Below are 24,138 nucleotides of genomic sequence, written 5' to 3'. Positions count from 1 at the left end.
CACCCCATATTGAGTCTGCCATGAAAACGCTAGAGGGCGTCACCCCAAGGGTCAGACATGACTCGGTGCTTGCACAGGGGATACCTTTAACTTTACCTTTAAAGGAAAGGCAAACCAAAACCCCTGATTATACCAAGGTTGTGGGCTCGCTTTCAACACAGTTCAAACTTGAGAGATGGCCCACATGTGGTCATGGTGAGGAAAACACCCTGCCACGTACATAAAACACATAATGCACAACAGTCAAGGAAAAGACTGTCATATGTATTACATCTCTCTGGTGTGACATGGCTATAAACGGGTTGGGCACAGTCAGCCACACTGAAATGGCCATGAAAAGGGAGCTCAAGCCAGCCTACCAGTAAACTCTTGGGCTTAATGGTAAAAGATATTGAGGGTGGGATTTTGATTTCTATCAATATCTTAACTGGAAAAAATAATATGACAAAATCTTTTGTGGAAGATTTGTCAGAGTTTGTTCAGCGGAGTGAGAAAAATTGTATATTAAACTGCAATTCCTTAGTTACTTTCTTCCTATTTTAAATAATAAGGTCTTTTGTAGTAATAATGAATATGTTTACTTACACACTAGAGAACAATCAAACACACTCTTTAGCAGTAACTTTTTTCTCTGAGGAAAAATCTGGTCCTCAGAGATACACTTTCTTTTTCTTTTGTTTACATAAAGTTAACAGTCTGGTCGTTGCATTGTTTTGCTTGAGGTTCACAATACAGAAGTCGTGATTACATTTTCTGACAGATAAACCTGAACATGAACAGAGAGTCTCTCAGTCTAATCTGTCACTCTCTCACACATACAACCATCAAAAGAAATTCCAAAATGAACATGAAGGGGTACATTAGTTCAGCAGCTGTTGCCTCAGGAATCTTGATCATGTTTTTAAAAGGTAGGATGTGGATATGTGAGAGACAGAGAGAGCAGCCAAGTCAGGCCTAAGAATAGTTAACTTGTCACAGAATAACACACCAGTTGCAGATACTGGATGAACTCATGTGGTGGCCAAGTATCAAACTGGACAGGTAACCAGAAACCACTGCACTGATAAGTAATGTACGTTAATGCCTTACCACACAGGAGTGATATAATTAAATATTCCCCCTCATTTATGGGCTGGTTTTTAACAGCAAAAACCACAGCGTACTAATTGAAACTTGAACCCAGCATCTATTGTTCTATTTCACAGCAACGACAAAAAAAATAGCTTTAGTAGCTTTAGTTTTCTATTACACGTGGAATTTCTTTCAAAAAACAGAATCTGTCACAGCATAAGAAATGAATACTCAGATACCAAATGGCGTTAGGGCAGATAAATGTATTTATATTTTTTTTCTAGTTAAATATATTGACCGATTTTACAATTATATGTTAAACATTTCATTCTCTCTCTTTTTTTTTTACTTCCAAAGTATATTTTATTTAAAGTTTCTGTTTTAAAAAAATAGCGATACTTCAATAACATGAATGGTGTTTCCACATAATAAAACAAAAATGAAGCACAAGAAGGGAGGGGGAGATAATGGCATAGAGAAACAGGGCAAAGGTTTTCAAAGGGAAACTTGACTTTCAGTATACAATGAGTGAAAATGGGCAGTGTCTGAGATCCTTTGAGAACATTCCACTAATCCTTCTCAGTCATGGCAGATAAAGGGTCAACTATGGACAGGTAGTAGCTTCATTCAGTGTTAGTGCTATGTTAGTTTATCTCAAATTATGTTTTGAAGAACTGGTACCCAAATCAAAGAGCTTCCTCTTCCTGGCCAAGATAGGTACTATTTCGCGGAGTTGTTTTCCAGAACTAGAACAGCATATCTGAAAAGACTATTATCACAAGGGGAGAATCGGCAAGATATGTCTTCTATCTGCTAGGGATAAAATTAGAACTAATGGTCCACAAATCAGCCTTAACATCTGGAGAGCAACATCTGAAAGGAAAAGGCAAGGGAGCTTCTAGAAAGTTACTGAATTTCCTGTATCCTGACGTCACCTGGAGGGAGATGCAGGTGTATCGAGCCATCACTCATAGAACCCATCCATCTCATTGAGTGGAAGGAGCACGATCCACCCACCCCTCTCTCAATCATCTGTTGGGGAAGGAGAGATCACAGCTGTGGTCACTGATCTTTAGCTATTTCATGTACTCCCACCTTTCATTTATGCTCTCTTGTTTAAAGGGTTTTTGAAAGGAAATATGCACTATAAAACTATTGCAGAAATAGTCTGTGGGTTCCCCCCACACATACCTTCCAGTAGCAAAAGCTGATGACATGGTTATTTTACTTTCTACTTCAATCACATGATTAGAGAAAACTTCTAGCCTAATACTTTGCCTTTCGTACTAGTTTTTCTGTTTCCTTCCATGGGAATATTCACTATAATCAATACGGCCCTAAAAACATGTTAATTGAAGAGGTGCAGCTGAATATGAGAAGTCTTTCTCAGAAAAGGATTGTCTTTGAAATTGCATCAAGAAGATTGAGTGTGTCTGAGGCTTTGTGGCTATTTCACAAATGCCATCCACAAATAACTTCATCTGGCAGTCGATGAATGTTGAACATGCCTTTACGGACTTTCCCTCAAATATTGATTTAGGTCCTAAGACTTGGCCCAGAAGACAAACACATCAGTATTAAAGATGAAAGATATTTATGCCCACGAGGAACCCAACTCACAGGTTTTCATCACACTCTGCTAAATAAGTACCATCCCTTGGTCAGCCCAAAGGCCATAAGACAATATTTAAACACTGTGATATTTTTAAAGCCATTTGATCCTGTGATTTGATGTGAACAGGCTTATTTTAGAATTAAGAGATGCACCAAGTGATGCACATCTATTTGCAAAGTAGTTTACAAGTACTTTATAAAAGCCAGCATGATGCAGTGGTTTTAAAGCAGCAGACTCTAATCTGGAGAACAGGTTTGATTCCCCGCTCCTCCACATGCAGTCATCTGGGTGACCGTGGGCCATGCACAGTTCTCTTAGAGCTGTTTTCACAGGGCAGTTCTCTTAGAGCTCTCTCAGACCTACTTAACTCACAGGGTGTCTGTTGTGAAAGAGGAAGGGAAAGGTGTTTGTAAACAGCTGTCAGACTTCTTCAGGAAGTGAAAAGCGGGGTATAAAAAGCCAGCTCTTCCTCCTCTTGGGGCTACATTCCATTCTCCCGGTCCAGCCATTTTCTTCCGACATGGGAGCTTTAATTGTCACGTGGTTCTCAGACATTCTTAATGGCTTTGCCGTTCATTTAAGCAGAGAATGTATATCTGTATGTGTGATCTTTTCACTGAGCTGAACTGTTTATCCATGCAGGAACCCCGGAACGGCTCTGGATCAATGCATATTTCTGGACTAAGAATTTTCTATCCTAGCCTTCATGCCACAAAGTGAAAATACAGCTTTCAACTTTAAATTAAATTCTACGATTTATGTTTATTCAACTATTTCTTTTTTTAAAAAATTACAGGCTTTCCATTTAAAATCACAAAAAACATTTTTTAAACTTTTCTAAACAAACTGCTTTCATCCTAAACATATCTGTTGTCAATATAAATGTGGGCTAGTTCAATATTCCTTCAGTTCATTTTCCTTTAAAACCCTGTAATTGGCCTTCAAATTCAGTTGGGAAAGAAACCAAATTTTGGGACTATAATTTGATCTTCCTCCTGATCATCTTCATTTATTTATCTTAAATACCGGGTACCACATTATCACTTCAGGGTTTAACGGGTGACACTCCATCATATTGTCACATTATAAATTAACTGAGTACAGAAAAAGACGTTTTGCATTCCAAATCCTTCATTAGCTACTCCTTTGTGTCCTTTGAACCGTATCTACGCTACTGCTGCATAGTCATTCGCTTGTTCGTTTTTTTCACTTTCCTGAGGACTGGTGACGGTTACTCTCGGAGTCGAAGCTTTCTGAGCATCACCCTAAAGAAAAAGCAGACATGTTTTATGGTGACATGGCCAAAAACAAAACAAAAAAAAATCTTCTCTTTTATGATAAACTAGCCCTGAACACAGAGCTGGCCCAAGGATTTTTGGAACCCTAGGCAGCATATGACTTTGTTCTTTCCTGTGGACTATGGGGAAGAACCTGCTTACCTTTCCATCCTCCCCCCTCATATACACTGTAATTCCAGTGGATCCCCAGGTCCCACTTGGCATCACTAATCCGTAACTATTGATAAAGCTGGTAATGGGTGCTGGGAGGAACTGGGACTCACTGCCTAACCACCAATCAGGTCAGCTGTCCCAGCTATCCCATTCCTGATTGGCCAGTCATCCAATGAATGGCCAACAAGGTGGGGTGTCCCACCTCTGGTTGCATCCCCCTCCAACTTCTTCCATTTGGAAGAAGTTCCAGCCCAGTAAGCAGGAGCTAAGAGGGTGGACAAAGGACCTGGGACTGTGGACCGGTGGGAGGAATCCCCTGCCAGTACTCCCGCTGCCCCAAGCAGCTCCAGCTGCAGCCTTGCCAGGCCTTGGTAGAGTTGCTGGGGTGGTGGGAGGAGGAACGGACTGCCCACCAGCACCTCCCCCCGCCCCGAAATGGCCCACTGAGGCCTCTGCGGGCCTTTTGGGGGCAGTGTGGGGGGAAAATGGACTGCCCATCAGTGCCTCCTCCCCACCCCCCACCCCAATAAGGCCTGCCAAGGCCTCTCCAGGTCTTGGCTGGCCTGCCCGGAGTGGTGGGGGGGAGGGCCTAGAACCATTGTATTCAGGGATACAACGGGGCGTTCTGCTAGTCTCATATCATTTGGACCTCACTGTTCATGGGGAGCAGTCTGTAGATAGCGAGAGAACAAAAAGACCATAATATCAATTTGTCTTCCTACACATGAAAAACATGCAGTCCATGATAAAGAAATAGATCAGAATTAACAAGTCAACATCTGGCACAAAAAAGGAGGCCTTCACCAATGCGCAATTTGGTGACCGTGCGCTTAGCTTGGCAGGAGACATGAACTGATAACTCTCTGGAAATGAGGTCATGCAAGGTTATCAAATAGCACACCAAATTGCTTTTACATTCTCACGCAGCAGCCAATGCTGCATGTGAGAGCATCATCCCCGGCATTACTCAAGAGAAGGAAAAACAACTTTGCCCCTATACAAATGAGATTACGGAAAGTGTACAAAGGACCCTGATGCTCGGCCCAGGATGGAGCATAAAAACAGAAAACGAGACAGAACCTTCACGTTCACCAAAGGCAGGCTTGTTCTGAAGCTGAAATCCCACGGATGGAGTACATGGAATCATTAGGGATAAGAAAGCCTATTACCTGAGTCGGATCATCGCCACTTTCTTTTGATCCTTCCTCATGGCCATTCTGATCCATTTCCTCACCGTTTTCTTCATTCTTTCCACCCTGGGCATGACTAGTCTTCCCCTCCTCTGCTTCTTCAAGCTCTGGCTGTTCATTTTCAGAATGGTCATCCATTTTCTCGTCGTTTTTTCCCATTTCGTCGATAGTTTCGCCGGTTTCTTCACCTGGATCAACCTCCCCATTCATTGCTGAATATTCTCCATTGTGCAGAGCTACGTTTTCTTCCTCATCCACAGTTTCTGCAGGTTGCTGGGGGGGGGGGGGAAAGCAAACATAACATGGTACCATGCTCAGCTGTTTGGATTAAAATACTCTAGGTCAGGGGTAGTCAACCTGTGGTCCCCCAGATGTCCATGGACTACAATTCCCATGAGCCTCTGCCAGCAAATTCTGGCAGGGGCTAATGGAAATTGTAGTCCATGGACATCTGGAGGACCACAGGTTGACTACCCCTGTTCTAGGTTGAATTACAGTTATTTTGATCAGCTAAATTAAAAGTGCACACCTACCAGGTATTTTTAATTAAAGAAGCTGTAACATTGTGAAGACTAACAGGGAGGAGGAGAAATTATTCATTAGGAAACTATTATCTTCCAAATCAAGTTTCCTCCTCCAGAATACTATAAATTGTCACCAATGTGACATACCATTTCCCGTGTCTCCGTTTACCATCCAGAATTCGGCGCTCCTAACTACTACACCATGTTGGCTATGATGTTTGCTATCAGGGGAAAGATGAATATCATAGAGGAAAAGCAAAAAATCATTTGGAAATCTGCATCATGTCTCCCCCTCCAAGATGTTATCACTTCTAGGGCCTTGAGTAGGCCACCCTCACCCCCCCACACACACACACACACTTTAATTGACACTTAGTTGCTCTCAACATTCCAAGTACAATAAACATGCTCAGTATTCATCAAGCCAATGGGGGGATATTTTTCAAAACGTACAATCAAATATTTCTCTGCAAGTCTGGAGACTCTCTCCCCTGCCTTATCTACATGAAAATTTGAAAACAGAAGAAACAAACAGAACCATGAGAGGAAATATATAAGTTCAGAATTTCCCTCCTTCCACACTGAGACTTCATTCCACTTAGGCTGTTGGAATGGAGGCTTTCTTTGGTTAATTTAAGAACCATATTTTCCTGCCCACCTGGGGCCCCACCAGTATGTAGAAGCTCCAAACAAATATCTGGATCATTTGGTTTGGCTGCTTGGTTATTCTGAACCTTTCTTCTTTCATATTTTCCTTAGATCGTGTCCCTGAGCTGAGCCTTCATGTCCTGTTCTAGTCAACCTGTGGTCCTGCAGATGTCCATGGACTACAATTCCCATGAATTGTATTTCATGGGAATTGTAGTCCATGGACATCTGGAGGACCACAGGTTGACTATCCCTGCTCTAAATGGTATTACCTACAATCATCAGGACCCAAAGCATGGTATATATCCCCAAAACTATGCATCTCCATGGGAGCTTTGGATGTGTCCAAGGACTACCAAAGGTGACTTGCCTGGATAAATGAGGCCTCCATCTTGACATTTATATCTTATTTTGCAAAATGTATACCCTACATTTCTGCCTTCATAATTGCCACCAAGGGGGCTAACAAATTATAAACATACATAATGTTAGGAGTGCGGACTTGTAATCTGGCATGCCAGGTTCGATTCTGCGCTCCCCCACATGCAACCAGCTGGGTGACCTTGGGCTCGCCACGGCACTGATAAAACTGTTCTGACCGGGCAGTGATATCAGTGCTCTCTCAGCCTCACCCACCCCACAGGGTGTCTGTTGTGGGGGGAGGAATGGGAAGGCGACTGTAAGCCGCTTTGAGCCTCCTTCGGGTAGGGAAAAGCGGCATATAAGAACCAACTCTTCTTCTTCTCTTCTAATATCTCATCATTAAAACCCACAACAACACATCATTAAAACAAGCCTATGAGCCTCCTGTCTCTTCAGCCTTCCTGGAAGCTTGGGTAGGGAGCTATGAACCTGCATCAGCTTGCTTGTTGCTAGGAAACTGAGCTACAACTAGATGGGCAGGAGGGGGCAGAGGGGCAATTAATGGTTTAACATTTAGGCTTAGATTGGCTAAAATGCATTAAGCTCGCTATTATGTTGGCAACCTCTTGCTTCAAGCATTTTTATAACGCCTAGTGGTTTAGCCATGTCTTTTCATATATATTCATGTTTTGTGTATCTGATTCAGTTTGCAATATGTTTTTGTGACGATTTATGCAGCAGAGTCTTCCAATAAACCCCTTAACACTTAGGAGTCTGTGTTTCCCTACTGGAAGTCACAGCAGGCTGATAAGGCATTAGGGTTCCCTGGTCCCCCCTGGCTACTGGCAGAGGATGGGGGGTTGGGAAATTCCTAGAGATTTGGGGATGGAGCCTAAGAAGGACAGGGACCTCAGTGGAGTATAATGCTATGGATTCCCCCCTCCAAAACATCCACATTTTCCAAGAAAGCAGATCTCGGTATTCTGGTGAAGCGCTGTAATTCCAGGGGATCCCCAAGTACCACCTAGAGGTTGGCATCCCTATAAGGCACTCACAGAAATAGGGGCCTTCTACTGGAAGGGACTGAATTAACACTTCCAATGGGAGTACAATTCCATACAGAATGAGTGGCCCCCTTAAGTCCAGACCTTCTGCTCACCACTAGCACTTCTGTCTTGTCAGGATTAAGCCTCTGATCACAAGATGCTAAGGACAGGAGATGGCTGTTGCCTATATCCCTGCTTGTGAACTCGGCAGACATATGTAGCTGGTCCACCACTGAAGACAGAATGCTGGAGCAGGTGGGCCTGTGGTGCTGTCCAAAGCCAGAGTTCAAAGCGATCTGAATTCAACAGGATTGACAATGGAATAAAGAAAGTAAGTGCAGACTCTGCCCTGGTCTCTGTCACTTGGAGATCAATTATAATGCCAGGAGATCTCTAGCTACCACTTGAAGATTGGCAACTGTAGTAATTCAACATTAGCTCTTCCTGTTAGGAGTAGGAGTCATTTGCTGAGAACATTGAGGTCCTTTGCTCATAATGAGCCAAAGATGAAGACAACAAAATCTCAATAGGCAGAAACAACAAATTCAGACCACTGAAGTCTGAATAAATTAGAAACTCTTAAATACAGCCATGATTTCCCAGGAAATACTGCTTCAAACATCCTGACTGGATTCCAAAACAAAAAAAGGAAACATTTTGTTCTAAAAAAAAAAAGCTCTCAAACCAGTTCAGGTTGCTAAGTGACAATGGACCACCTTCCTACCATATTGTTTATGAAACCCAGCAAGTGCAATGACTAGCTCTGCACTGAATTCTCTTTCACATAAAAGCGCTATTGTTTTTGAATCTAAAGATTTTATATAGATCACTGCAACACTGTGCATTTTAAGGCTCCCCCTTTGCTCATTGTATACTTATTATTTGGATTGCAGGCTATTTTATTTTCATAAGCAGTAATAACAGAGCACCGAATAATAAATACATAAGATTTAAATAGAACTTGCGTGAGCAGTTTATATTGATGTGGTTTCTTAGAACTATTCTATGTCACCAGCCTAAGAAAGCTGGCCTGGATTAGGCAACATTTCTGAGCAGTGCGTAAAACCACTGGCCATAAGGTTGCCAACTCTGGTCTGTGACAGTTTAGGAGATTTGTGGGTGGATCTGGGAGGGTCCTTCATGGAGTATAAATGGCTTAGATCCCACCCTCAAAAGCAGTCACTTTCTCTAGGGGAATTGATAACTGTAGTCTGGAGACCAGTTGTATTTCCAGAAGATCTCCAGAACCTACCTAGAGATTGGAAGCCCTAATCCTACACCTGGAGGGGCAGGGACTGGCTTCACTTTATATCTGGCTAGTCAAGACAAGCCCACTGAGCCCCATGCAACATTCTCCTTTTTATCTAGAATAGATAGTGCCATAAAATGGCTAGAATAGAAGTCTGTTCATTACTATGGAAGACCTCAAGCAGTTCTTTAGAAAGTATTTTATATGCTTCGTCCCCTTTCTAAGTAGAGCCTCTTGAGAATGAATATTCCTGATCTAATTGCCAAATTCAATTAGGAGCTTTGAATCCTGCGAAACACAGGTTGATGGAAAAGCCATTAACTGGCATTAAACACAAATTCTCTCTATGTGCATGAGGAGCCAGATATAGGAAACACTCACCCAAAATGTACAGATTTAGAGAAAGAGGTATTTCTTAGAACAGGCACTCTGATTCAAACCAAGATTCATGCCAATTGAACCCCATCCCCTCCACCCCCAAAGTAAATGCTGTCTCCAGTTGGGAGGATACTGGCGACTGCTAAGCCAGGTTTTCTCTAGAGTTTTATGAACCACCAGGGTGGGGGAGGATGATAGCCCTGGAAGGGTTTCCCAATGGGTGGGAGTTCATTAATTTTTAATATATTTTTTAACAATTGTTAAACATTTATCAGGTGATATGACCATATATGACCATGTTGACCTGCCCCATCCCCCAATGGCCAATGATGGGCCTAGAGGGGGTGGGAGGAGAAGGGGCCCTGGCTGGACCACTGCTCTAGAACAGTGGTCCCCAACCTTTCCGAGGCTGGGGACCGGCAGGGCATCGAGCCGCGCCCGGGCCGCGCCCACGGATCGGGCCGCGCCCGCGGATCGGGCCGAGCGGGCGTGGCCCGCACAGGCGCGGCCCGGCCCTGATTCCCTCTCCCCGCCTCCCGCAGTAAGAAGCTTCCCGGGCCGCAAGCTTGCGGCCTGGGAAGTTTTTTACTGCGGGGGCGGGGCGGGGAGAGGGAGCCGCGGCCCGGTGCCATGGCCTTTGCGGCCCGGCACCGGGCTGCGGCCCGCAGGTTGGGGACCACTGCTCTAGAAGGCCCGAGATATTGTTATAGTTATAGTTATAGTTATAGTTATAGTTATAGTTATAGTTATAGTTATAGTTATAGTTATTGTTATTGTTATTGTTATTGTTATTGTTATTGTTATTGTTATTGTTATTGTTATTGTTTAATTTTTAGACTGCCATTCTCCAATTAGGTCTCAGGGTGGTTTACAGCATAAAACAGTTAAAAACACAATAAAATCCCCATAAAACCCCAATTACAAATTACATCATACAACATTTATATATGTACACAGTAATGCTTCCCAACCATATTCTGCACAATCATAACACTTCTGGGGTTTCTTGAAGCCTGCAGAATGTTCCAGAGGTTTCTCAAGAGTAAAAAAGTTGAGAAAGGCTGTGCTAAGCATATGCACGTACCAGCAAGTAAATTAAAATTCTGGTTAATCTATTAATTATGATGATTTATCATCATGGGGAGCTAAACTCTCATCCCATTGCTATAAAAGGTAATAACGTTAATGACAAACTAGCATATTTTGGAGAGTAGTTGGTTGAAACATTTTCACCAGCCCTCTTACAGTTTCTGAGTACAGAGATGTTACTGTACGATGTCAAATGTTGTCAAGATCTTCCCTATGAAATTATAAAAATCTAGAGAGCCAGTTTGGTGCAGTGCTTAAGAGTGCAGACTTCTAATCTGGCATGCTGGGTTCGATTCTGCACTCCCCCACATGCAACCAGCTGGATGACCCTTGGCTCACCACGGCACTGATAAAGTTATTCTGACTGAGCAGTGATAACAGGGCTCTCTTAGCCTCACCTACCTCACAGGGTGTCTCTTGTGGGGAGAGGAAAGGGAAGGCAACTGTAAGCCACTTTGAGCCTCCTTCGGGTAGAGAAAAGCAGCATATAAGAACCAACTCTTCTTCTTCTTCTAGATGAGGGAGTCCCAACCAGAGCTTCCCAGGGGCTCCGTGGCATTTCCCAGAAGTTCAGATGGCCGCTGACATCACTACACATCACTTGGGCCTACTTCCCTTATTGCTCTACAAGCTTAGTCTTTTTCTCCACAATGGAAATGGTAAAAGATCAATCGACTGGCTGACTCCAGCATAGGACTTCTGTGCCCACTTCTCTGAAGGGGCATGTCACCATTTCCTCAAAGACTGAAAAATATTTCAGGGGCTCCTCCATGGCCAAAAGGTTGGAAAAGGCTGATCTGGACCATCACAAACTGGCACTGGTGATAGAACACACTTCCCATGGCTGGAAGAAAGGGCTGGAAGAAAGCTGTTTTCCCTCCAGTCCATCCTCTTTTTTAGGCCTATTGCCAGGGCTGGAAGAAAGCTGTTTTCCCTCCAGTCCATCCTCTTTTTTAGGCCTATTGCCATGGTAACACTACATGTGCACTGGCCTAAAGCCAAAGTCAAATTCTTCTCCATCCACAGAAGCAAGCTACAAGTAGCCATGTACCCAGACCCCACAGATGCAAGTGTCATGAAAGATCACATGCTTTACACCAAGGGTAGTCAAACTGCGGCCCTCCAGATGTCCATGAACTACAATTTCCATGAGCCCCTGCCAGCAACCTGTAGTCCATGGACATCTGGAGGGCCACAGTTTGATTGTCCCTGCTTTACATGTAGAAGGCCCTGGGCTCACTCCCCAGCACCTCTAGTTCAAGGGTTCACTTCCCAGCAACTCTAGTTCAAGGCAGTGTGTGCCTGAGATGCTGGTGAGTCCCAGAAATTCAGAGAAGACAATACAGTCATCTCATTTAAAGCTGCCAGGAAGGCATCCTCTAGAACAGTGGTCCCCAACCTTTTTATCACCGGGGACCAGTCAACGCTTGACAATTTTGCTGAGGCCCGGGGGAGGGGGTAGTCTTTTGCCAAGGGACGTTGCCGCCGCCTGAGCCCCTGCTCCACTTGCTTTCCCGCCAGCGCCCCTGTTTTCCCGCTGCCCACTCGGGGGTGCTGCCAGCAGCAGCTGCACAGTGCCACGCCGAGGGGGAGCCCCAGCCATGGCGGCCGCTGGAGAGCACCAAAGGTGAGCTGGTGGCAGAGTGGCAGGGCAGCCCCCCGAGGAAGCAGCCCGGGAGGAGGACCAGGAGGAGCCGCGGCCCGGTACCCACTGATCCATGGACCAGCACCGATCCCCGGACCAGGGGTTGGGGACCACTGCTCTAGAAGGCCTGAGATATCTTACAAAGACAAGAAAACACCCTGATAAACTCATCAACTAATGATTACACAGATGAAGCCAGGACAGGTTCTTTAAGAAGCCAACCAATTGGCAAGATAGGGCAAATGCAATATCAACATCAATAAACTATTCCCATGGATTGTAGTTATCAAATGCCATTTTTCTCTTTCCACCCATGACATGTGTGATAAATGAGCTGCTACAGGGGGATTTCTGTTGGAGTGCATTCATTTTCTTGGGCTTCTGCAGTTCCCATGCTCCAGACTTGTAGACATCCAAAGGTGTCCACTGACGGAAGTTGGGAGCGGGACATGGTTTATTTCCATTGTTAGTCCTTCATTCAGAGACTGCACATTACCTGATCAATTGGGACCTCGGTTTGAGTGTCTTCATCTTCCTGGACTTCCACAGCCCCCCGCATTTCAGACGGTTTTTTCCCAGCCTTGTAAACACCCTCATCTGAAAACAGACAAACGCAGAATCCAATTGTGACACTGTGTGGTAAAGCGAGTGTACTGCATCCTAGAACAGTTGTTTTCTACATCTCATTCCTGATCCATTTTCCTAAGGACTTTGTGCATCTTTTGTTAAGTGATTCTTCATTTGCTTTACAAGTACATGAACATTTTGATATGCAAAGAGAATGGAAATGACTCTTCATATCTGTAGCAGTTCGGGTTTATAAAGTATTCAATCCAAGCACAGATCTTTATAAACAAAAATCCAGGTTCTTTATACCTTTTGAGGTGAACAAGCCAGGTATTTCACGTTAAAACTTGCCACATTTTCATCATTTTTAAGTGTTTCCCTGGCAAAGAACGGTGCCTGTAATAAATCTATTGAAATAATGAAATCTAAATATTAACAGTGTGCACTAGGGCAGAGGGTCTGAAGACAAAATTAATAGAATAACAGTTACAAAATTTGCTTAACTAAACCACAGTGCTACAGGAAAGCATAAGGACTGACTAGGGATTGAGAGGTGTCACCTGTTAAAGGTGTCACTCCTCTTGAAGAATCAAATCTGTAGTCTAGGGGTGCTCTTGGACCCAAGCCTTCTGCTGGGTAAGCAAGTAGTAATGGTGGCCAGGCATGCCTTCTACTGGCTTCAGCTAGTTAGCCAGATGCAGCCTTTCATGGGCAGAAAAGATCTGGCCATTGTGGAGCATGCCTTGGTTACATCTAAATTAGATCACTGCAATGTGCTCGATGTGGGACTGCCCTTGGAGAATGTCCAGAGATTTCAATTGGTGCAGAATGCTACAACCAGGATGTCAACCAGAGTGGGCTGTGGGGATCATATCACTTCAGTCTTGGCCCATCTATACTGGCTTCCTGTCTGTTTCTGCACATACTTCAAGACGATGGTGCTGATCTTTAAAGTCCTGTACATAAGAGTAGCCAGCTCCAGGTTGGGAAATCCTTGATGATTTGGGGGAAGGAGCCTGAGGATGATAGAGTCTGGAGAGGGGCTTCAGCTGGGTATAGTGTCATAGAGTTTACCTTCCAAAGCAGTGATTTTCTACAGGTGAATTGATGTCAAGGACCAGCCAAGTCCAGCCAAGCAAAGGGACACTGAAAATGCCTCTTAGGAAGAAGCAGCCAGTGGACCTGACCCCAGACAGTGGCAGAGACACTGGAAGAAGAACCAGTTTCTAAGGGGCCAAATATAAATACTCAGTCAGGAACCAGCAAAAGAGTGCCAGTTGCCAGTCAGTTCACCCCCACATTCATCAGCAGAGCCTTGGGAACACTGAAAGAGGGCATTGAGGAGAGACCCTCAAGACAGAAGGCAGCATACTACCAGCCCAGCATCAACAATGAGGATGAGTGCTTGCAGGAACAGGACTGAGTTAACTGATAGCTATTGACCTTTTTGCCTCTGCTCTGGATTGTCTCTGACCAGAACCTTGAAGAGCTGTTGGAAGAGATACCCCTTGTGTACATGCTGAATAGCATGTACCATCTCCTAAGCTAAACTTGCTAACTAATTTATAGAAACCTCAGCTTAACCTTTTCATGACTAAAGAGATGGTACTTGCAAAACCCAACATATACTGCATCATATATGGAATTATGATGGTTGAGTTTCTTATGCAGGTATTGGAACTTTTCTCTTGCAAGTGGCTTGGTGAGTATATCAGCAACCATTCCCTCTTCAAGAGAATGTTTGAGTACAATCAGCATCTTTGACACCAATATGCTTGCTTCCTGCTTTGATTCTTTCACTCTTGGATAGACCTATGCATGCCTGGTTGTGTTCAAACAGGATTATTGGCTTAGGCTTATCTACACCATAGTCCAGGGGTAGTCAAACTGCGGCCCTCCAGATGTCCATGGACTACAATTCCCAGAAGCCCCTGCCAGCATTCGCTGGCATAGTCTTTCAGTAGATAGATGATCCGCTCAGGTTCACTGCATACATTTCAGCCTCAGTTGTTGATTTAGCATCCAATGTTTGCTTTTGGCTAGTCCAGCTGACCAGACTTTCTCCACAGAAAAACAAGAAGCCGCTGGTTGGCCTATAGTCAGTCAGTTAGAGGCCACATATCCAACCAGGCTTCAGTTGTCAAAAACTGAGATCTTTCACTTCAGGCCAGCTGTTCCTATGAGGTATCTAGCCAGCCTCTTTAAAGCATTCCAGTCATAGTGATTTGATGAATTTGTCTCTCTGCATAAGATCTCAACTGCTGCTGAAATGTCAGTTCTACAGACTGTACTCAGAAAGAGAAGTTTGCCAATTGCCAACTGCTACCAGGAAGGGCAGACTATACTACTAATAATTGAGAGTCTGTTCTGCTCTAGAGTAACACTCCATCTTTAACAGACTGATTCAAGTGTAGTATTTACTCCTTTAATATCTATCATGTCTAGAGACTTAGAAAAGTCCATAATTTCGGGGTTTTAGTTCAAGAGGAGTCTTCTGTTCTCCGGGCCTTTCTACACACCAGACATTTAGCACTCTGTGAAGACACTATATTCTGGGTGCTCGGCCTGACATCGCCAACCTCCTGCATCCAGCCAGCAAACTACTTGTGGTATCCGTCATTTTAAAATGCAAAGTGGTGAATCCCAAAAAGTGGATTCACCAACCTAAAAAGTATTCCCCCCAGTGGACAACGAGCAGACTACACGCAAAATAAATGTATGGAGGCGAAGAAGAAGAAGAAGAAGAAGAAGAAGAAGAAGAAGAAGAAGAAGAAGAAGAAGAAGAAGAAGAAGAAGAAGAAGAAGAAGAAGAAGAAGAAGAAGAAGAGTTGGTTCTTATATTCCACTTTTCTCTACTCGAAGAAGCCTCAAAGCGGCTTACAGTCGCCTTCCCATTCCTCTTCCCACAACAGACACCCTATCTCCACCTCCTATGTCCCGCCCTTGACCCCGCGAATTTCCTGGAGCAACAAATAGGTGTATAAGCATGTAGGCAAAGCCAAAAATATTTTTTCCCAAAAGTTAAAACACAAAGCATGCTTCTCTAAATTCCCCCCCCCAAAAAAAAACAGAAATAAGATTAATTTTTAAAAGATTCAAGACTTGTGATTTCATAAGGGGTGGCATTTAGATGCATAGGCATTTAAACTGAGAATTATTTTTTTTTTAGTGGTGGGCATCATGGGACTTTTATAAAAAAAGAAAAAGGGGATTGGTTACCTGCCTTGATTGACAGGTGGAAAAGAGTCACATATAAACCATGTTGCTCTCTTCCGCCATTTTCAGCAGTGCTTGTGGAGGGTAAGAAACACGAAAAAGTGGCAGATTACAGCGAGACAACAAGAATGTGAGGAATGGCCAGGAGGTGCAATAATATTTAGCGCTACGCCATTCAGCTGGCATGACGCTATTTTTAGCAATATGCGGAAATGCCCCCAAGTCTCCTCAATCTGTATTCCAAAGTAATGATTCTTGTCTCCAAGCTGTTTCACTTCTACCTCTTTGTTTATGTTCTCAGCAATTTCTTGTGCAACCTCTTTGCTTTGACAGCATATGATCAGATTATTTACATATGTCAGAACAGACTGATACTGTTCATCTTCCAGTATTGTAACAGTCATGGTTCTGCCATTCCTTGTTGAAAGTTTTGATTTGTCAGCAGCATAGTTAATTTTTCATTCATACTCTAGATGCTCCATAAATGCTCTTTTAAAGTTTGCATATGAGATTCTCTTTTCCTTTCTCTTGGAAACCATCTGGAAGTTCCATGTAGATCTCTTCATACAAATCTGCATTGGGGAATGCTGTTTCAATGTCCAGTTATTCAACATGCACTCCTCTTGACACTGTTCCACTTAGAAGAGTCCTGATGGAGGTTTACTTGATAACAGGTACAAAAGTTTCAGAAAAGTCAGTCCCATGTTTTTGTGTAAACATGCCTTGTTATTTCTCCACACTTGTGTTTCACCCTGAATACCCATTTGCATCCAATCACTTTTCTTCCAGGGGGTAATTTAGTAAGTATTCATGTTTGATTCCTTTGCAAGGATTCAAACTCTTCCTCAGCTGCCCCCATCCACCTGTCTCTTTCATGTGCAGGCAGTTCAATCATTTCTTTCCAGCTTCAGAGTTCATTCATAGCTTGCACATTTACTACTTCTTTGTGACTGTCTCACAATAGTCTCTGTCTTCTCTCCTGCCTGCCCTTTTTCTCCTGCTTGCCCTTCTGATTGAGGGGTCTCTTCCTCTTCAAGCATAGCGCTAACAGCACAGTTTATAGCATATACAATAAATTCTTCTGCACTGTAGGCATCACTTTTATATCAGGCCTCTGAAATAGGACACAAGTTAGAAGTGGGCAGAAGAAGAGCAGAACAGACTCTCAATTTCTGGGATCAACAGTGTCGGGGAGCACGTTTAGTTCTCACCCAAGCCCAGGGATGCTCTCAAGTGCACCCCTCTCTTTTCTCTTCTATTGATGAATGGTGGTTGTTCATTCCTAACATTGGAACATAGGGCCAGAGTTGTTGTGGTTGTCAATCAAATCCTTCAGGCATGCTGCCCTCCTCCTCCACCAGAGATGCTTGCAATATACCACTTCACCTTTTATACTGCAGCTGTCATAACATCAGGCACTTTTCTGATCATCATCATTTGGATACCTCTCCAAGGGCTTTACATACATAGTCCATTGCTTCACAGTAACCCTTACAACAAAGCCTGCAAGATATCTTAATATTACTTTCATGGTGCAGATGGAAATTTAACGCTGGAAAAAAGGCATGTTGTCTAAGGCCACTAATTGGGTTCATGGTACTGAAGAGATCTGATGCAGGGACTGTATGGTTCATAACTACTTTGCTACTATGCTACAGAAGTCCTGAAGAATGGAATGAAAGAAGGGGACCAATAACAGAGCAAGGAAAAATATCAAGAAGTCAGTAAACAGAATCAGTGAAGTAAAAGGGGCAATAAAGATTAGAGCCCTGAATTTCAGATATCGAAACGTTCTCAAGTGTAGAGACATGATACATTAAATCTTCAAGGACATGACAGTCTATAAGACAATAGGGGATCATAAGAGGCAAAGAAAGCCAGTGTCTCAGAATGCACAAGCAGAAAAAGCACCAGGAACCCTGGAAGGTTAGAAAGCAGATGTACATAACCAGAAGTAGTATGTGAAATATGGAGCATAGTACAGTTTGCTCTGCTAACCCTTGAGGCGTTTGGTGGAATTATTGTATCCTGCTTTAGCTGACTCTGTATTTCCGTTTACTTGGCAGCAACTCTTTGGTACAATCTGCTAAACAAGAAAGTTACATGACTGCATAAGTAAGTAATAAGTTCAAATAACTAATAATATAAATAATTAAGCACAGAAAATTAATGTTTCTTGCTTGAGCACCTTTCCTAGCCAGCACTAAGAATAACAAACTTATGGCCACACAAATGATAGTATTATGTGTAGCCAATATTAATGCATTTCAGATTTGAAGCTGATTGAAGTTCAGCATTAAGGAGAAAATAATCATGATAATAATGGCCTGCTCTGAATATTTTATGGAAATCAGGAGCATGAAGTTCATGTAACTACAAAAATAACTACAAAAATATTCAATTTAATTTGACAGATGATGTTTCTCAAAGTACCTCCCCCCCAAAAAAAAGCTTCAGACAAATGGTTCATTAAAATCAACTGATACACAAAAAGGATGGACTGTTTTCATTAAAAACAAAACTATGGCATAGCTGTATGAGGCCCACTTATAAGAGGAAAAGCAAGTTTTTAGTGAGGTAACCGGAACACTTTTGAATATTTAAAACAATTCTGATTACAGTGGAATAGATTCAGTGTTCTGTGGGAATAAAGCTGTAATATAACGCTCATAAGTCATAGCAGAGATCTCTCCACACCCCTGCAGCCTGTGTACATAGGGGTGTATGACTTTTACAGACGGACAAAAACAGACTGTGTAGTTGCTAAGAAATATCCCATCTGCCAACTCTTACACAGGCAGATGGCCTTCTAGAGGCTCTGGCATGGTGGAAGTGCTAGCAAAGCACCACCATATTTTTCTATACTTACAGAAATGTGATAAAGACTGAATGCCCATGGATGTGAATTTTCCCCCCTAGCAAACAGCCTTCCGACTTCCTTGGCATGGTAGCAGGTCTTCACTGATTATAGCAGTGCCTATTATAGCTGCTAGGGGAACATAGGATAGAATGGAGGGATGGGGGCCCCTGGAAGCTGATGCCGTGGACCAATCCTTTTGAAATTCGGAGGAGAGTCCAGGAAGAGCCTCCCAGAGCTACCTGGAAATTTTGGAGGCTATAACTCAGACCCCCACTCCTCCAGGCCTCTGGAAAGGCAGGAAAGCTGAAATTCCCATTTTAGTCAATGAAGGAAGGGGATTGGCTGCCTGGCTTGATTGACAGGCAGAAAAGAGTTGTGTATAAAGCACATTGCTCTCTTCGGCCATTTCAAGCAGGCATGTGGCGTGTAAGAAGCATGAAAAGGCTGCAGACTGCAATGAGAGAGCATGAAGGTAAGGAATGGCCGGAGACACGATAATCTTTAGCGCTACACCACTCAGCTGGCCTAACGCTATTTTTAGCGATGTACAGAAATGCCCCACGTATTGAACGTTAGCAATACCACTGCCTAACGATGACCACAGAGGGCATTTGTTTCTTAAAGCTACAGTTGCTCTTTTTATCATTTTGGTGGGGATTTAACCACCCAGATTTTTTTAGTTTTTAGGGTTCAGATTTCTTGCAAACCTGGAGCATTTTTCAGATTTTTTAAAAAAAGATCTGTCTTATCTATCCATGGCTATAATCTCCATATTTAAGTATCCACAGATTTTGAGAATTGGTATTTAGAATGGCCTGACCTAGATAGGCCAGGCTAGCCTGATCTCATCAGATCTCAGAAGCTAAGTAATGTTGGCCCTAGTTAGTACTTGGATGGGAAACCACCAAGGAAGTTCTGGGCTGCTATGTAAAGGCAGGGAATGGTAAACCATCGCTGTTCATCTCTTGCCTACAGGATCACAATAAGTCAGTTGCAACTTGACAGCACTTTCCACTACCATATTTGGAGCATATAGGATATAAAATTCATACAGCTGTAAGAGAATTATGGCTTTTCTACGTCTTTACTTTGATTTTTGGTTTCACATTTCTCCCCAATGACTGATATTCAGATATTTATTGCTCTCTGGGTTCTGCAGTAGCCTGCAAGACAGAACTCTCCTGCCAGGCATTTGGATGAGGTCAGGATAGTACGATCGGGTCTCTCTTGTTTGTAGCCAGTAGCTCCTCCCCCCAGCCAAATATCCCCTGTGGACATCTATTAGGGCAACGGTGACTACTGTTAGCATGAGGGTTGAGGGTTTGCATGAGGGGTGCAGACTGCTGAATGTTGCCGCCAATATTGCTGTACTGGGTTTTATCTGTTTTTATGCTTTTATTAAACAGCCATGAGCCAGCTGAACCAAGAGTGGCAGTCTATAAATATAAATATAAATATAAATATAAATAGAAATAGAAATAGAAATAGAAATAGAAATAGAAATAGAAATAGAAATAGAAATAGAAATAGAAATAGAAATAGAAATAGAAATAGAAATAGAAATAGAAATAGAAATAGAAATAGAAATAGAAATAGAAATAGAAATAGAAATAGAAATAGAAATAGAAATAGAAATAGAAATAGAAATAGAAATAGAAATATATATTAACTTGCAGCTTGAAAGAATATCTCTGCCACAACTTTGCAAATATAAAATAGAGGAGTGTTTTAGAGATATTAGCATTTATTCCAAAAGCAGGGAGTATAAATTATATTGCAAGAAGTATGAATTTCCTTTTTCACATCATTTACGAATGGCTTGGAGGGAAACAGCAGGAAATGCTGCTCTTTGTGGTCTAGGACCACGCATCTAAAGGTCCATGTCCTCCCATATGTAACCCATGTACTAATTATGATCCTCTGCTCATCACCTTCTGTTTGTTTCCCCACTTAAGGTTGCCCTCTTGGCATTATTAGAATCCTGTGTAATAAGCTCCCTGAAGAGATAGAGGAGACAGAAGGCACTGTAAGGCAGCTGGGGGACAGTATTTGCCCACTGCCTCCCAGGTATCATTTTGGGGAGGGAAAATAGCATGGGAGGGAGTAAGATCCCCATCTCTCTCTACACTACAATGTTCCCAATCAGAATCAGGGCCCATAAGTGAAATTTAAATGGTGGCATGTCCCATCACGTCTTAGTATATCTCCATCTGCATTTCCATTGATACAACATTTTGTGAAGTAAGTTTCTGGCCACTATCGTATATAGAGTCCTGCACAAGGTACTGCATGAGCAGATCTGCACTAAGTCCATTACAGTCTCTGCTTGTGTATTGCTAGATCTGAGCCATTTGTTGGCTGAGTTGCTGCAGTTGTATGGAATCTTTGGTTGCTGATGTAAACAGCTTACAGTTCACCTTCTATGAGAGAAAGGACAGTAGTTTGTTTGGGTTTAAAACTCCACACGGGGCAGGATGATGGCTTGGAATAGATCCCAAGCAAAGAAATACTTTAAACTTTCATATTAAAGAAAACCCCCCAGAATTATATGCAGATGAGGAGTGAGCAAGTTTCTGATTAATCTTATGGGTCGCAACTGTAGACACCAACATGGGAAATCTGCCATTTGTGACTTTGGTTGCTTCTGTACACAACTCTGTACACAACTTTGGTTGCTTCTGTACACAACTCTTGTTTCATTCCCCACTCCGCTACAACATCAAGAAGAAGAAGAAGAAGAAGAAGAAGAAGAAGAAGAAGAAGAAGAAGAAGAAGAAGAAGAAGAAGAAGAAGAAGAAGAAGAAGAAGAAGAAGAAGAAGAAGAAGAAGAAGAAGAAGAAGAAGAAGAAGAGGAGGAGGAGGAGGAGGAGGAGGAGGAGGAGGAGGAGGAGGAGGAGGAGGAGGAGGAGGAGGAGGAGGAGGAGGAGGAGGAGGAGGAGGAGGGAGTTGGTTCTTATATGCCGCTTTTCTCTACCCGGAGTCTAAAAGCGGCTTACAGTCACCTTCCCTTTCCTCTCCTCACAACAGACACCCTGTGAGGTGGTTGAGGCTGAGAGAGCCCTGATATCACTGCTTGGTCAGAACAGTTTTATCAGTGCCGTGGCGAGCCCAAGGTCACCCAGCTGGCTGCATGTGGGGGAGTGCAGAATCAAACCTGGCATGCCAGATTAGAAGTCCGCACTCCTAACCACTACACCAAACTTGCTCTTATCACATCATTTGACTTCCACAAAAGATCATCATGCTTCCACAGACTTTCAGTTTACTCCAGCTTCTACTGAGGTTTCCCCAAACCTGTTTAGTCATGATATTTCCTAAACATCACAATGAAAGCAAAATAGTGAGGAAAGTATGGATGGGAGAGTACAGATTTCCACATGGTCCTGCCCACATCTGGTACTTCATCTACAGCTATTTCCCCTTCCACCTGTCATTTCCCCACCACTAACATCAATAGACTTTTTGCCTTTAAAATGACCATATATTGCATTCATGGCAGTAATGAGAGGGAAACAGGGGATCACATCCAGATGAAGCAACACCAATGTGGCATTGTGACCTGGCAACTAAGGAGCAATAAAAGCCCAAAATCAGGAAAGGGTCTGAAGTTCACATATCAGTTCGGACTAACCAGCCAATTCTTTGGATGCAAGCTTCTAGGAAAATCAGATTTCTGTGGCCATTGAAGTTATTCTCTAACTTCAGCATAGGAACTGGACCTCCAAGACTTGGCAGAAATATAATAGTTTATTTGAAACAAGTCAAGACTAAAAGAGAAGAGAAAATTTTACTCCTCCCTATTACACCTAATGAGACTACCCATTTACCAACATTTCCCATTAATAAATGCATGTTTCCAATAAATGTCAGCTTGAAAATTACTGCAAAAATCTCTCTAAATACAAATGTCTTACAATTCACCTTTCAGAAGAACACCTATCAACTGCTCCACAGTTTGAAGACTATAAAAGACATTAAAACCACAATTTCTATTGCAAACCAGACTGATACTACATTTACATCACAAAAGAAAGCCATTACCCTGCAGGTAGTAAAGCCTTCATTTCAGAGAACTAGCAGAAAATAAATATAAATATATATATATATAAATATATATATACATAATTCAGTTTCCCCCAAGCTACTTACAAACTGTTACACGTGTTCCTGAGAAAAATAAAATGAACATTTCATCACCTGCTGCTTAAAATTGCCGATTAAATCTATTCCAAATAGATTTGGAATCTATTTTTTAAGAAAGATTAGAAATCTGGCTTCAAGCATTTCCCTATTCTAGCTAAGACCATGGTTCTTTCTGAAGTAAGAGGAAAGACTTTATTGTACAATAGCCACAACTGATTTTGTTCTATGAAAGAGTACAAAAGGCCATTTTAGGAACTGCTTCATTAATAGAGAACTGCTTCGTTAATAGAGAATACAGGCTCCAATTAGGAGGTTAGCAGATATATCACATATTGGCCAAATTGTTTTATTTTTAATTTTATGGAACTTGTTGTTATGTTGTTAGGTGCAAAGTCGTGTCCGACCCATCGAGACCTCATGGACAATGATCCTCCAGGCCTTCCTGTCCTCTACCATTCCCCGGAGTCCATTTAAGTTTGCACCTACTGCTTCAGTGACTCCATCCAGCCACCTCATTCTCTGTCGTCCCCTTCTTCTTTTGCCCTCGATCGCTCCCAGCATTAGGCTTTTCTCCAGGGAGTCCTTCCTTCTCATGAGGTGGCCAAAGTATTTGAGTTTCACCTTCAGGATCTGGCCTTCTAAGGGGCAGTCAGGGCTGATCTCCTCTAGGACTGACCGGTTTGTTCGCCTTGCAGTCCAAGGGACTCGCAAGAGTCTTCTCCAGCACCAGAGTTCAAAAGCCTCAATTCTTTGACGCTCGGCCTTCCTTATGGTCCAACTTTCGCAGCCATACATTGCAACTGGGAATACCATAGCCTTGACTAAATGCACTTTTGTTGGCAGGGTGATGTCTCTGCTTTTTAGGATGATGTCAAGATTTGCCATAGCTTTCCTCCCCAGGAGCAAGCGTCTTTTAATTTATTTGCTGCAGTCCCCATCTGCAGTGATCTTGGAGCCCAGGAAAATAAAATCTGTCACTATCTCCATTTCTTCCCCATCTATTTGCCAGGATTATGGAACTTATAACCTGCCTTCTTGCTTTCATAAGGGCCAACAAAATATATAATAAGAAGATCACTTTTT

At 42.8% G+C, this 24,138-nt stretch overlaps 1 protein-coding gene across 3 annotated transcripts in view; it reads right to left on the bottom strand.

Annotated features, from left to right (window-relative positions):
• Positions 1-3,422: 3,422 nt before the first annotated feature.
• Positions 3,423-24,138, bottom strand: part of DCDC2 (doublecortin domain containing 2) — a 53,399-nt gene continuing 32,683 nt past the window's right edge. For all 3 annotated transcript variants that reach the window (XM_077353023.1, XM_077353025.1, XM_077353024.1), the window contains 3 exons: positions 12,766-12,866; positions 5,307-5,600; positions 3,423-3,951 (listed from right to left, as the gene is read on the bottom strand). In XM_077353023.1, coding sequence (XP_077209138.1) covers positions 3,853-3,951; positions 5,307-5,600; positions 12,766-12,866 — 494 coding nt within the window. In that variant the 3' untranslated portion in view covers positions 3,423-3,852. The remainder of the gene's footprint in view (positions 3,952-5,306; positions 5,601-12,765; positions 12,867-24,138) is intronic.

The sequence above is a fragment of the Paroedura picta genome, chromosome 9, assembly GCF_049243985.1.
Source record: "Paroedura picta isolate Pp20150507F chromosome 9, Ppicta_v3.0, whole genome shotgun sequence".
NCBI classification, from domain to species: domain Eukaryota; kingdom Metazoa; phylum Chordata; class Lepidosauria; order Squamata; family Gekkonidae; genus Paroedura; species Paroedura picta.
This window is presented reverse-complemented; position numbering and strand designations above follow the sequence as displayed.